The sequence below is a fragment of the Dasypus novemcinctus genome, chromosome X, assembly GCF_030445035.2.
Source record: "Dasypus novemcinctus isolate mDasNov1 chromosome X, mDasNov1.1.hap2, whole genome shotgun sequence".
Classification (NCBI taxonomy): domain Eukaryota; kingdom Metazoa; phylum Chordata; class Mammalia; order Cingulata; family Dasypodidae; genus Dasypus; species Dasypus novemcinctus.
The window spans coordinates 86,267,427-86,283,188 of NC_080704.1; the positions used below are offsets into that span (position 1 = coordinate 86,267,427).

At 38.2% G+C, this 15,762-nt stretch overlaps 1 protein-coding gene across 1 annotated transcript; it reads right to left on the minus strand.

Annotated features, from left to right (window-relative positions):
* Nucleotides 1-12,422: 12,422 nt before the first annotated feature.
* Nucleotides 12,423-14,616, minus strand: LOC101419161 (trafficking protein particle complex subunit 13-like). Its single transcript, XM_012523615.2, is given in 3 exon segments — nt 12,423-13,220; nt 13,223-13,318; nt 14,530-14,616. Coding segments are annotated over 3 exon segments (981 nt in total).
* Nucleotides 14,617-15,762: the final 1,146 nt, after the last annotated feature.

The window sequence follows — 15,762 nt, forward strand, 5'->3', positions numbered from 1 at the left end:
ACCTTCAAAGGACACTTAGAATCCTGACCCACACTTACTCCTTATGTCCCAAGTAGCTCCCTCTCATGGCAGATAATTTGAGTGAAGTTGGTAGTCAAGGCTAAGGATTCCCTTGTGCTAGTAGCACCTTGGGAACCACTCCTTCAAGTAGTGTGATAATACATTCATACCATAGATGATTAAATAAGTAATTTAAAAAATAAAAAGATCTGTGTGTAGAAATCTATTGGTAATGCTGATACCCTGTGCCATGGATTATCTTTGAAGTGTGGCTAAATCATGACAGAGAAAGCATGAAGGGAGTAGGACAGGCACCTGACCAGATTATTTGATTCCTATTCTCTGGCTACTTAAGGACTTGTTAGACCTTTGGAATGAACTCTGCCATACACATAGTTGCATCATATAGGGTGTTTACCATATAATCTCATCCCCTCACCTAGGAATGGAATGGCTTGGCCAAAATCTGTAGGAATGATTAGGAGAGTCTCAGGAAATTCTATGTAAAAACTTAGACAAAGACCTGTCTGATCAGATGAAACTAACTAAAAAGCTAGAAGTACAAGTGATGATACTCTATCTTGATTCACTCCCAAATCAGACCACTACTTCTCACCAACCAAAAGAGGGAGGAAATTTTACAGACTTCATACCACCAGGATTGTCATGGTCCCCACTCCATTATATACATAAGGTATCAGTTAAAGAAAGGACTGTTCCTTGTTCTAGTGGAAGACCATAAATTAGTTCCTTCATCCAATCTAGTGTACAAGATAAAAACATGGGCTTATACTCAAAGTGAGATAGATGTGTGTATGACTACTGCTACTCACTGACATCATCTTTAAAAGGGTTTGGCAATAATTGTACTTATAAGGTTGTTGGAAGAATTAAATTGGAATATCCATATAGAGGGCCTTATATGTAATAAAGGCACAATAAAGATTTCAGCTCATTTTTTTTTTTTGGTAACCATTTTAGCAATGAGGAAACAAAGGTCAAAAGACATCAATTAAACATGTTCAGGTTAAACAGTATACATAAAGTAGAGACGCGATTCAAATGGAAGTTTTCCAGGTTTCAGCACCTGTCTCATTCTGTTATAGTTGTCCTTTTTTTCTTTTTTTAACCTTTTTTCCCTTCTTTATTTTTTTAAATGTTACATTAAAAAAATATGACGCTTCCATTTAACTCCCACCCCCATCATCCCACTCCTCCCACATTAACAACCTCTTTCATCATCATGGCACATTCATTGCATTTGGTGAATACATTTTGGAGCACTGCTGCACCACATAGATAGTGGTTTACATTGTAGTTTACACTCTCTCTCTGTCCACCCAGTGAGCCATGGCAGGACATACAATGTCCAGAATCTGTCCCTGCAGTACCACCCAGGACATCTCCAACTCCTGAAAATGCCTCCACATCATATTTCTTCTTCCCTCTCCCTAGCCTCAGCAGCTACCATGGCCACTTTTTCCACATCAATGCTACAGTTTCTTCCATTAGTAATCCCAATAGTTTTATTGTAGAAGATATGCTTTCTTAACCATTCTGTGATGCTGTTTTTCCTGATCCCTGACTTCAGCTATTCCTACTAATATTTTCATGTTCTCTTGTTCAGACAAGAAACTTTCTATCTTCAGCCACCCATGCTAGAAACCTTAGCAAGAAAATAAGTGAAAGGGCCAAGTCAGCCAGAAAGGTACTAAGAGTACTTAATTTTGGCACTTTTCTAATTGTAACAAAAGAAAAAATTATATTGCCCTAAAACACTCTCAGATACAAACCATCTATAGACTCAGAGAAAACATAGACAAGGCACAAGACCAAGGTACTGTATTGATCTTGGAGGACTCCTGATTTAGTTCCTTAATCATGTTTCTCTCTGTACCTACTTCTACAAGCATGCTAAAAATGTCCTATTGAAATCCTTTCATTTCTTGCCTGAATGAATGCAGAGAATTCCAAACTGGTTCAATTACCATCATCCATGTATTTTTGGAATTAAAAACATAGGTGGTGGAAGCAGATGTGGCTCAATTGATTATGTTTCCACCTACCATATGGGAGGACCTAGGTTCAATCCCTGGGGCCTCATGGTAAAAAAAAAGCATCCCTGTGCTGTGAACCAGTGCCTGCATGGCCAGCCGAGTGCCTGCACAGCAAGCCAAGTGCTCACACAGTGAACCAGTGCTCATGCAATTGAATCACATAGCAAGATGATGTAACAAAAGAGAGACAAAGAGGAGAGCCAAGGTGAGGTGCAACACAAACCAAGATCTGAGGTGACACAAGTGACAAGAAACCTCTTTCCACATCAGAGGTCCCCAGGTTGGAATCCTGGTGAATCCTAGAGGAGAAAAATGAGAAGAGAAGACAAAAAGAGGATTCTGGAGGAGAGAGGCAAGATGGCGGCTGAGTGAACTTCCCGGTTACTAGTTCCTGGGGGGAATCGGCTGGGAGGCGTCAGAGACTCTTTGGGGCCGGGCTGTTTCAGGATTTTTCCTGGTCCAGAGGTGTCTGGACATCGATTTGGAGGGAAGGTCCTACAGGAAATACCTCACATTTGCTGGGTTTCCTCACCCTCCACTGCCTCATTTCTCTGTGAATAGATTTAGCCTATCTACACTATCCCCTTTCCCCTACAACTTGATATCCTCCACCATCTGCTATCTCTCCTATATTCCATCTCCCTTTCTTTGATCCACAAAGTGTCTAACTCTTAATTTCTAATACCTTTATTTAGTTTTCCATCTGGTATTCATCCCTGAAACTATTACCTTTCTTTTCTCTTTCCCTCTCTCACGAAAACAATAGCCTCTTAGTATGTACCACATTCCTCCCATATTCAGTTGTCTACCTCATTATAGGTACTTTCCTACTACTATAACTCTACACAATTTACATGATCTAACCTCCATCCTCCCAGAACTCATATTGTTGCTTTGTTAACATATATCACCAAAACTACTTCACACTTTTTCCTTCCTTACACAATTGCCTTTCACCAGCACTAATACTTTCCTTTAAAGTGAGCTTAACTAGCAATAATAAATTGGAATAAAAAGAACAAAGTGACAAAGAGAAGATATAACACTTACGCAAAAACAACAGCTAATTAATCTCCAAGACTAGACAAAGAAGCTAAGGAACTGATTAAACCCGTCAAGAAAAAATGTTGACAAGACAGCAACAAAAATCTACAAACCAAACCAGTTATCAGGAAAACATGGCTGAATCCAATCAACAAACTAAAAATCAGGAAGGGGGGCAGGACTTCGCACAAGCAATGAAAGATCTCAGAACATTTATCACCGACAAATTTGATGAAGTAATGAAAGAGGTTAACAGCATGAAGACAACACTTGGAGGGGAAATTGCACACATGCGCAAAAAAATAGCAGATATGATGGAAATGAACACCACAATTCAAGAAATCAAAAATACACTTGCAGCAAATATCAGCAGACTAGAAGAGGCAGAGCAGAGAATTAGTGATGTGGAAGACAGTGCATTGGAAATCAAACAGATAGTAGAAGTGGTTAATAAAAAGGTAGAAAAAATCCAGATAGGACTTAGGGACCTGAATGATAATGCAAAATGCTCAAACATACGTATTATAGGCATTCCAGAAGGAGAAGAGAAGGGAAAGGGGTCAGAAGGAGTGTTGCAGGAAATAATGAATGAAAACTTCCCAAATCTACTGAAAGAGACAGATGTACATATCCAAGAAGCACAGCGCACTCCAGTGGTCATAAACCCCAACAGGCCCACCCCAAGACATATACTTGTCAAATTATCCAATGCTCAAGACAAAGAAAAAATTCTAAAAGCAGCAAGAGAAAAGAAAACCATCACATACAAGGGAAACTCCATAAGATTAAGTGCTGATTTCTCATCTGAAACGATGGAGGCAAGAAGGCAGTGGTATGATATAGTCAAGGTACTAAAGGAAAAAAATTTCCAACCAAGAATACTGTATCCAGCTAAACTAGCATTCAAAAATGATGGAGAGTTCAAAATATTCACAGATAAACAGAAAATGAAAGAGTATATCAACAAGAAACCTCCCCTTCAAGAAATTTTTAAGGGAGTTCTGCAGGAAGAAAGGAAAAAAACAGGACAGTCAGAGATGGAGGAGAGTGTAAAAGCAACAAGAAAGACAAAAATAGAAGGGGAAAATAAAATAATACAAACAAAATATAACAAACACAAATCCAACCAAAATATGGCTACCATAAATAACTCTAAATGTAATAACACTGAATGTCAACGGATTAAACTCACCTATCAAAAGATTCAGACTGGGACACTGTATAAGGAAATACGACCCATCTATATGCTGCCTACAAGAGACACATCTTAGACCCAGAAACTCAAGGAGGTTGAAAGTGAATGGCTGGAAAACAATCATACAAGCAAACAACAACCAAAAAAAGGCAGGAGTAGCTATATTAATATCAGACAAAATAGACTTTAAATGCAAAACAATTGTGAGAGACAAAGAAGGATACTATATTTTAGTGAAAGGGACAATCTGTCAAGAAGATCGAACAATCATAAATATTTATGCTGCTAACAAGGGCACCTCTAAATATGTGAGGCAAATGCTGGAAAAAATAAGTGAAAGAATAGATGCACCTACAATTTCAGTGGGGGATTTTAATACACCACTATCAACTCTGGACAGAACATCTCAAAAGAGAATCACTAAAGAAACAAAACATTTGAACAGTATATTAGAAGAGCTGGATCTAATAGACATATATAAATCATTACAGCCAAACACAGCAGGATATACATTTTTCCCAGGCACATGGAACATTCTCCAAGATTGACCATATGCTAGGCCACAAAGAAAGGCTTAATGAATTCAGAAAGATCGAAATCATACAAAACAATATCTCTGACCACAGTGGAGTGAAGCTGGAAATTTGCAAGGGACAGAGACCCAGACTTCACATGACAATTTGGAAAATAAACAGCACACTCTTAGAAAAACAGTGGGTCAAAGAGGAAATCTCAAAAGAAATCAATGACTACCTTGAAACAAATGATAATGATAACACAACATACCAAAATTTATGGGATGCAGCAAAAGCGGTACTGAGAGGGAAATTTATAGCCATAAATTCATATATCAAAAAAGAAGAAAGAGCAAAAATTGGAGAACTAACTGCACTTTTGATGGAATTAGAAAAACAACAACAAAGTAACCCAACAGGAAGAAGAAGGAAGGAAATAACAAAGATAAGAGCAGAACTAAATGAAATAGAAAATAAGAAAGCACTTGAAAAAATAAACAAGACCAAGAGCTGGTTTTTTGAGAAGATCAACAAAATTGACAAACCTTTAGCGAGACTAACAAAGAAAAAAAGAGAAAAGATGCAAATACACAAAATAAGAAATGAGAAAGGTGATATCACCACTGACCCCACAGAAACAAAGACTATCATAAGAGGATACTTTGAAAAACTATATTCCAACAAAAATGACAATTTAGATGAAATGGACAAATTCCTAGAAACACATAAGCAGCCCATACTGATGAAAGAAGAAATTGATGATCTTAACAAACCAATCACAAGCAAAGAGATAGAATCAGTCATTAAAAATCTCCCAACTAAGAAGAGCCCAGGGCCAGACAGCTTCACAGGTGAATTCTACAAAACATTCCAGAAAGAACTAACACCAATCCTGTTGAAATTATTCCAAAAAATTGAAACAGAAAGAACACTGCCTAATTCCTTTTACGATGCCAACATTACCCTAGTACCAAAGCCAAACAAAGACACCACAAGAAAGGAAAATTACAGACCAATTTCTCTAATGAACCTAGATGCAAAAATACTTAACAAAATACTTGCTAATCATATTCAACAACACATTAAACGAATTATACACCATGACCAAGTGGGATTTATTCCAGGTATGCAAGGATGGTTCAACATAAGAAAATCAATCAATGTAATACACCATATAAACAGATTGAGAGAAAAAAACCACATGATTATATCTATAGATGCAGAAAAGGCATTTGACAAAATACAGCACCCTTTCCTGATAAAAACACTCCAAAAGATCGGAATACAAGGAAACTTTTTGAACATGATAAAGCGTATATATGAAAAACCTAAAGCCAACATTGTTTACAATGGCGAAATCCTGAAATCCTTCCCTCTAAACTCAGGAACAAGACAAGGATGCCCATTGTCTCCGCTCCTATTTAACATTGTCTTGGAAGTACTTGCTCGAGCACTGAGACAAGAACCAGATATAAAAGGCAATCAAATTCGAAGGGAAGAAGTCAAAATTTCATTATTTGCAGATGACATGATCCTATATATAGAAAACCCTGAGAGATCTGCAACAAAGCTCCTAGAACTCATAAATGAGTTTAGCAAAGTTGCAGGTTATAAGATCAATGCACAAAAATCAATAGCATTTTTGTACACCAATAATGAGCAAGATCAGGAGGAAATCAAGAAACAAATACCATTCACAATAGTAAATTAAAAAATCAAATATTTAGGAATAAATTTAACTAAAGAGGTAAAAAACTTATACATTGAGAACTATACAAGATTTTTCAAGGAAGTCAAAGAAGACCTAAATAAATGGAAGAATATTCCCTGTTCATGGATAGGAAGACTGAATATTATTAAGATGTCTATCCTACCAAAACTGATCTACACATTCAATGCAATCCCAATAAAAATCAACACAGCCTTCTTTAAGGAACTAGAAAAACTAACTATGAAATTTATTTGGAATAGAAAGAGGCCCCAAATAGCCAAAGACATATTGAAAAAGAAAAACGAAATAGGAGGAATCACACTTCCTGACTTCAAAACATACTACAAAGCTACAGTAGTGAAAACAGCATGGTACTGGCATAAGGAGAGACACACAGACTAATGGAATCAAATTGAAAGTTCAGATATAGAACCTCATGTATATAGCCATATAATATTCGATAAAGCCACCAAACCCTCTCAACTGGGAGAGAATGGCCTATTCAACAAATGGTGCCTGGAGAACTGGATAGCCATATGTAGAAGAATGAAAGAGGATTACCATCTCACACCTTATACAAAGATCAACTCAAGATGGATCAAAGACCTAAATATAAGAGCCAAGACCATAAAGACCTTAGAAAGCAGTGTAGGGAAACATCTACAGGACCTTGTAATAGGAAATGGCTTCAAGAATATCACACCAAAAGCATGAGCAGCAAAAGAACAAATAGATAAATGGGACTTCCTCAAAATTAAAGCCTTCTGCACCTCAAAGGAGTTTGTCAAGAAAGTAAAAAGGCAACCCACACAATGGGAGAAAATATTTGGCAACCATATATCTGATAAGAGACTTATAACTTGCATATATAAAGAACTCATATATCTTGAAAACAAAAAGATAAACAACCCATTTAAAAAATGGGAAAAAGATTTAAACAGACACTTCTCCAAAGAAGAAATACAAATGGCTAAAAAGCACATGAAAAAATACTCCAAATCTCTAGCTATCAGGGAAATGCAAATCAAAACTACAATGAGATACCATCTTACTCCCATAAGATTGGCAGCCATGAAAAAAACAGTAGAATACAAGTGCTGGAGAGGATGTGAAGAAAGGGGAACACTCATCCATTGCTGGTGGGAATGCAGAAGGATCCAACCATTCTGGAGGACAGTTTGGTGGTTTCTCAAAAAATTATCCATAGATTTGCCATATGACCCAGCAATACCACTGCTGGGTATATACCCATCAGATCTGAAAACAAGGACACAAACCGATATATGTACACCAATGTTCATAGCAGCATTGTTCACTATCGCCAAAAGTTGGAATCAATCCAAATGTCCATCAACAGATGAGTGGATCAATAAAATGTGGTATATACACACAATGGAATACTACTCAGCTGTAAGAACCAATACACTACAATTGCACGTGATAACATGGATGAATCTTGAGAATCTTATGTTGAGTGAAGCAACCCAGGCATTGAAGGACAAATACTATATGACCTCAATGATATGAAATAAGTTAACTGCCTCAGAGCGCTAGAGTCTGGAAAAGTGGCTTACAGGAAATCGGGGGGTGGAGGAAGGATGTGAGTTAATGTCTGCAGGGGTGGAATCTGTGATGAGCTGGCGGTAAGTATGAGCACAAAGAAGGGACAAAATGGGGGCAAGGGGTTACCTTCGGGTGGGGTTTTCTGGGTTTGAGGGGGGCTGGGGATGGGAAGAGGGGTAATATTGTCCAAGAAATAGGTGGGAGGGAGGGGCAACATACGAACATGGGAGAGTGTCAGAAGTTCGTTGAGAACTAAATATTGAGTAAAACGTATCAAAGTATAAGTAGGAGGGTTACCTGGTTAGGATGCTCAGGGGGTATGGTCTGATGCGGGACGGACTCCGGAGGGAATAGCTGAAGGCTCATTTTGCCAAGGTGGGTTCTACCATTGGGTGGGGTGGACCCATATCCTGGGGAAGACTAATGCCGTCGAATAGAGAGAACTGTATCTCTCATGAGAAAGGACGGCTCCCAGGGCATTAGATTGGCAGGCGTTGTGGGCCCTAAGGGGAGGGGAAAATGGATGTGGAATGGATGGAACAAAGGTAAATAAGGGGGCAAAAGAGGAGTTAAGTGAGAATACACGAGGATGAATATAAAACAGCTAATATTACACCAAAAACATATAGGGGACGACAGACTAATAATGAAAACCATAAGACAAAACATAGGATAACTAAAAAATTTAGAAAACTGTACAACCTAAAGTATGGACCACATAGTAAGCACAAATGTCACCTTGTTTGAAAACTATAGTTTTGGAATCTGTACATCAGTTTCAGGAAATATGATATGAATAAGTTAAAAGATTATTGCTGTGGAAGGGAAAAGGTTTTATGGTGGATCTAGGGAAATACTGTATATTGTATATATGAATTTCGGTGATCTAAGACTCTTGTGAAGCTGACATTATGTTGGGATTCACTTTACGGGAAGTTTTGGATCACAGAGTGGTTCAACAATGGCAGCGGAGGAATACTGATATGGGATGTTATTGACAGGATATATATGGTTGACAGGGAGTTATACAGGGCATATGCCCAGGGTATATGGTAATGTCTATATATACTCATAGTGGAAACAATTAAAAACAACAGCTGGGGGGGTACTGGGCTCCTGGCCGGGGGGTCACTGTTGTGGGCCCTGGGAGAGCAGCAGCAATCCTCCAGGTGCAATGGCAAGAACCAGGAAGGAAGGAGGGCCCAACAGTGGGCTCTTGATACTAATGGCTACACTTTTGAGCCTATACACCTGCAATAAGAACAAGGCCTAGAGTAGCATTGTGCCTGGGGGTTTCCTCCTGACAACCTTCATGTTACTCAAATGTGGCCACTCTCACAGCCAAACTCAGCATGTAGATGTGATGCATTCCCCCCAGCGGGGGACACGACACCCGGGGATGAGCCTCCTTGGCACCGAGGGATCACTACCACATACCAGCTGAAGAAGCAACTAGAAAATGACCTTGAATTAAAGATTCAATGCGGAACAGCAGAATATACCTGTCTACATATAATAACATGACTTCGGGAAGCTGTTTGACCTAATGTAAGGGGGAAATGGAAAGGAGAAATGAGATTATAAGGCTGTGAGTCTCTAAAAAAGAGTCTGGAGGTTGTTGGAAGGAATACCCCTATGTACAACTGAACAGAGTCTAAGAGACAGATAAGGTAGATACAACCCCAGGTATTGGTTCTTTTGAGGGATAAAGAGACCCATGGGTTCTATGGTCATGGCAGAAGGAGTTCACTGCCATGACAGATGGCCCTTCTTTGGAGCTGGTGTTTCTGCATGATGGAATTGGACTCAGAGGGGATCTCTTTTCACAAGACTTGCATGCTACTTTATTGGAATTGTAGTTGGTGCTGGGTTTAAGATATATGTAGGGGATTTGAATCTCTGGACTGATAATATGACACCCAGGCCCAGAGCCTCAACAGACTTCAGCTCCTACACTTTGATTTATTGGACTTACTCCACTCAGCTAACATGGAGTTGAAGAAGGTCAACCACCACAACATGGAGCCTAGAGTGTCTACAACTGGAAGTGGGAGGAGAGCATCCAGTACCCATGTGGAATCTAAGCCCTCACTTGACATAGGTGTGCAATGGACACAACCAATCCAATGTCCACAGAGAAAATGTGGAATGGGTGTGGGAACGGTAGCCATGGTGGCTGCTGGGTGTGGGGAACGGGAGGAAGAGATGAGATGTGGAGGCGTTTTCGGGACGTGGAGTTGTCCTGGATAGTGCTTCACGGACAATTACGGGACATTGTAGATCCCCCCAGGGCCCACTGGATGGAACGTGAGAGAGTCTGGGCTATGATGTGGACCATTGACTATGGGGTGCAGTGATGCTCAGAGATGAACTTACCAGGTGCAATGGATGTGTCATGATGATGGGAGAGAGTGTTGCTGTGGGGGGAGTGGGGGGCGGGGGCGGTGGGGTTGAATGGGACCTCATATTTTTCATAATGTAATTTAAAAAAATAATAAATAAATTTTAAAAAAAGACAAAAAGAGAAATAGATACAGAAGATCACACAGCAAATGGACACAGAGAACAAAAAACAGCAGAGGGCAGGGGGAGGCGAGAAACACAGGTGGGCAGGAGAAATGGAAATGCATAGACAACCTTGAAGTTGTAGGTCTTAGAATGAACATTCACAAAAATTTAAGTCAAATGTCCAAACATGGCAGTAAATGTAATCCATGATATATTGCCTGGTCACTAACTACTTTTTACTCTGTGTCTCTATCATCTCTTGTGTTTCTTTGTTATCCACTTTTCTCTCAAGAATCCAATAAATTCTCATATTCCACTTACACAACTTGCTGTTTCATGATGTTGTTCATTTTTAATATAGGAATGTTTCTATTAGGGTGCTTTTGGGAGTCTGTTTTTGTGTGGCATATGTGCAGTGTGCATATATATGTTTGAGTGTGTATGCATGTTTACCACTCAGGTCCTCATTAGAGGAGTGAGAACATGGCCAAGGTTAAAAGGGATTTTTTTACAAAGGTGTGTCAGGAAAGCTAGAAGGGTGCAATGCAGTAACCCAAAGGTAATAACAGCAGAGATTCATTGCCATTCCGTGGCCTAAAGGAACAAGGGTAAGTAGCCTCTAATTTCTGTTATTTCTATGGATAATGCATTCATGAAGTGTTTCCACACTCAGAAATTAGTGCTTAAACATTAACAGTACAGCAATGAAGAGGTAGAGGTTTAAGAGAAAACATCACTGATGTATGTATCTTGTATTCTCAAAAGTCAATAAATAGCTAATATCTGAAGTGGTTTGATTTTTTCTACAAAAAAATTGCTCAATGAATAAGAGTTTGAAGAATAATTTTTTTAACAGGTAGTATAAGTACACACCTACATGTCATGCCAGAATCAGCTATAACCAGGAATTAAGGATTTTGTGGGAGAGAGAGCTGTGAATAAATCCTGACCTTCCCACTCACTTGGTAGGTGATCTCTTTGGTTTAGAATTCCAAACCCCTTACCAAAATTCATGAAGCCATCAAATCTTCCTCATGAAATAGTGACACATTTTCACCTCAAAATAAATGGCTGATATTTGTCTAGTTGTTAAGAACAAACTGAGTTATCCAAGCAGTTTTAACAAGGTACACACTTTAGGAAAAATAACTGATAAAATAAGCCAACTACTTCAATAGAATTCTGCCAACCCCAGTAAATGAAAAAGAACCAGTTCAATGTCGCATACAGGCAAAGTTACTGCCCCAGGAATTTGGAGTACTATTAGAAAAGATTATGTCCTTTCCAAGTAGCAAATGTCAACAATTTTAAATAATGAGGATTATCCTCAATTATTTTAAGCACCACAATTGATAGTTCTCTGTTGACTAGGAGAGATGAAATAAGCAATTTGAAATCTTATAAATTGAACTTTGATAATTATTTTAATTAAAATATCAAATGATTTCTAAAATATTTATATATTCTCTTGATGCTTCCTGTACCGAAACATTGAATGCCAAATGTTATTAAGGATTCCTGAAAGCAGATATACTAATTTTTACATGGTGTCCTCACTCTCAAAGAAGAAAAACCAAATGACCATGTGTAATGACAATGAAGTCATAACAATGAGGAAATATGCAACTATAAAAAGCACTTTGTATAAGATAAAATCAATAGATTATAGTTTTTAAAATAAACAAATGTTTAATTCTCAAAGCTATTCAAAGTATCTCAGGAAATAAGACTATTTTCTGCATATTTGCTATTGATGATTTTGCTGCCAACAAAAATATGAAAAGTTTTTCTGTGAAACTCCCTGGAAAACATACGTTTGTAAATTTTTTTCAACTTTTCATTTTAACCATAGAAGGTATTACAAAAACTTTCGCAATATCATCATATTCATATGTTTTCTTTAATAATTTTTCTGTTATCTGTATCCCAGAGACACTTTGAAGGCCCAATTTTAAAGACAACAGTGTTAGAGTAAAACAAAGAGATGAATTTGGAGAGAGCTTTCCAAGATACCGTCCTGAACTTCCACACCAACGAATAGAATCTTTATCATACATTTTCAAAGCCAATTTCACTTTCCTATCACTGTAGTTTGTTATCTTACAGGTAATTTGAAAAGGTTCTTCTAGAATTACAGTATCTGGGATTGTCTCCAAAGACAGCCTCATGTTTCCATAACCTGGAGCTTCTCTTTCAAGGTGGACTGTTTGTAGAATTGCCATTTCACCTAGATTTTTTTTCCACATTATATCCAATTTTCCCATTTTTGTTAGTCCTCTAGTGATAGCAGCTTTCTCCGAAAATTCCTGCTTGAGCTGCAGGTGGTATAAGTACTGGCGTCCTTCCATTGATTGCAAAAATGTCCTAGTACCAAAGGTGCATTCATCTTCTCCAGTTTGGTTGAGAGTGTTTAATTCTGCTGCAGTGAACATTAAAGATGGATCTAAGAAAACCTTCTGTATAAATACAGTTGTTGAAGAAATATTCTGAATCTGGACTTCAAGAAATAAGTTATCCATCTCCAAATTGTAAAATTTGGTTTTAACATCCAATGGTGGGAGGAAAGAAAATAAGCATAATTTCCTAAGAAACATTCTTTGATCTCTATAAGTTGAATAGATACTACACCCAGAGGGACATCTCTTCCAATGCCCATTATTTTGTTATGGATGACATCATCAATATGACAATTGGAATGCAAGGTCTGCCTCTGTAACCTTGGAGACTGAAAGATGTAAGGTTGGAGATCAGCCTTTTCAATACGGTTTTTATACCTTGTTATCACTTGGAATTCACATATAACAAAATTTCCCCCAGAAAATATATCCCTTCGATTCTATGGTGAAGCCAGCATTTCCCCCAAATGTTCATATTTATGTCAGAGGGCCACTTATCATGAGTTTGTTAAAGAAATTACCAGGTAAATCACTGCCTTCACTTGTGACTGGAAATTTAGTTAATAAATTTGGCTTAATAGACAGCATCTCTTTGAATTTCAGAAATGTCACCTGTCTGAGTGGATTCCTTTCCATTTTGACCGACAATGTTATCATCTTGGCTGAAGTCACTGGAGATAGGAGGAGGTTAGGGCAATCCTATCCCAAATATCAAGAAGAATTATGCACAAAGGAGAGGGCCTATCCACAAAACAATTCCTGCGTTTTTCATGGATCAATGAAAGAAACAGAACCAGGAGGAGATGAGATAGATAGATAGATAGATAGAGAGAGAGAGAGAGAGAGAGAGAGAGAGAGAAAGAGAGAGAGAGAGAGAGATAAATAGATAGATAGATAGATAGATAGATAGATAGATAGATAGATAGATAGATAGATAGAAATTTAGAAAGATAGGTAGATAAATACAATATATACAAATAGATATTACAAGGAATTGGCATACACTAATGTCAGCACTAGTTCAACAGATCCTGTAGAGCTTTGTCCACATCAGGAGATTGAAATTCCGAGGGAAGGTGGGTGGGGAGACCATGAGAAGGTTGGAACCTCATGGACACAAGCTGAAACTCCACAGGATGACTGAAGCCCATGTCAATTCTTGTTGCCTTTAATATTGAAGAATGCAGAAGTCAGGACAGTTTGCCATGGAGCTAAACACAAACAACTCACTCATCAGCAGTTGCTTCATTCTGATAAGTTAGAAAATCAGCAATAAAATGCTCATGTTGCCAAAAACCTGGTGTTTCCTTATCTTTCACCTTCCAATATTTGGAGAATCTCCCTAGTGGACCATCCTAACTGGAAACATACACAAAATGGAGTTCTTGGAAATGTAGTTCAGCCTAGCTGACACATTATAAAGTCATCAAATAACCTTCATCTCTGCCACAAGGCTACTTTGTTCATGAGCCAATTACATAATGACAGGAGTGACTGTAGAAGAAGACTGACTTATATCCACAGAATGGGTCTTCTTAACCTCCTGATTTTTGTAATTTTCCTCTGCTGAGGTCATCCTTTGTTCAGCATTTATATAGGTCACAATATCTTCACATTCGATTCCCATCTGGAGACTTCTATCCATAGATCTGTTCCCAAGACCACCTTGTCCCTGATTTTCTAATCTCATTCCTTCCTGCCAAACCATTGACCAAAACCCATAAATTATTACAGATTCTTACCTATGGCCATTCTCCATCCAGCAAAGTAAACCAGCAAGTTCACTCCTCAACATTCTGTGCATTTGGAGGATTTCCATTCTCTATTGTCCTTAACAGTTGTCCCAGAATGGAACAGCAGTGCTATAGTTGCCCACTTTTGGGTCATGAATGTATTTCATGAAGACCCTTCTGTAAACTAGGCTGGAAATTTTGCTTCCACAGTTGGTTGGCCATAGGGAATTTCCGAGGTGTCATAGGAAGCAGACTGAGTGAGAAGAGGTGAAGTAAGAGAACTGCTTTTTCATGCTGTTTATGTGGATCTTTAGGAACTGCTTGAACCTCATCTTATTTATACTTCTTCCAATTAATAAAGTAGTGATGCTGTGAACACACAAATTTATGACTGTGTGGCTTGGGTGAGACAATACCGAGTTCATAATGAACATCTCAAGTCATATGGTAAGTTTTTTGGCACATAGAGTTCTCAGTCTTTTCTTTTAAAAATATAATAACCTTTATTTTGATAAAGGTTTTAGATTATAGAAAAGTTACATGGAAAGTATAAGAAAATCCCTTATACCCCACCCTCCACCTCCCACATCTTCCACAATTAATAACATCTTGCAATTGTGTGGTACATTTGTTACAATTGATGAGTAAATATTGAAGCATTGTTACTAAATAAGATGTATAGTTTACATTGTGGTTTACACTTAATTCCAATGCCCTAAAATGCCCTAAGTTTCATCTATTATTCTCTCAATCTCCCCTCAGAAATTCTGGTAACCTCTATGTTTATAACAGTGTTACATGTTCTTCCATTAGTACAATATTAATAGGTTTACTTTGTCCATGGTTGAATTGTCCCCTTCTGTTTGTTCATTCCTTAACCTTGAGGATTTGGGGATAGTGATGCCTGCTCTGCCTCAGACTGAGAGGGGACTTAAAACTTATGCAGCAACCCAGACATTGAAGGACAAATACTACATGACCTCAATGATATGAAATAAACAAGCTGCCCTAGATAGCAAGAGACTGAACGATAGGCTTGC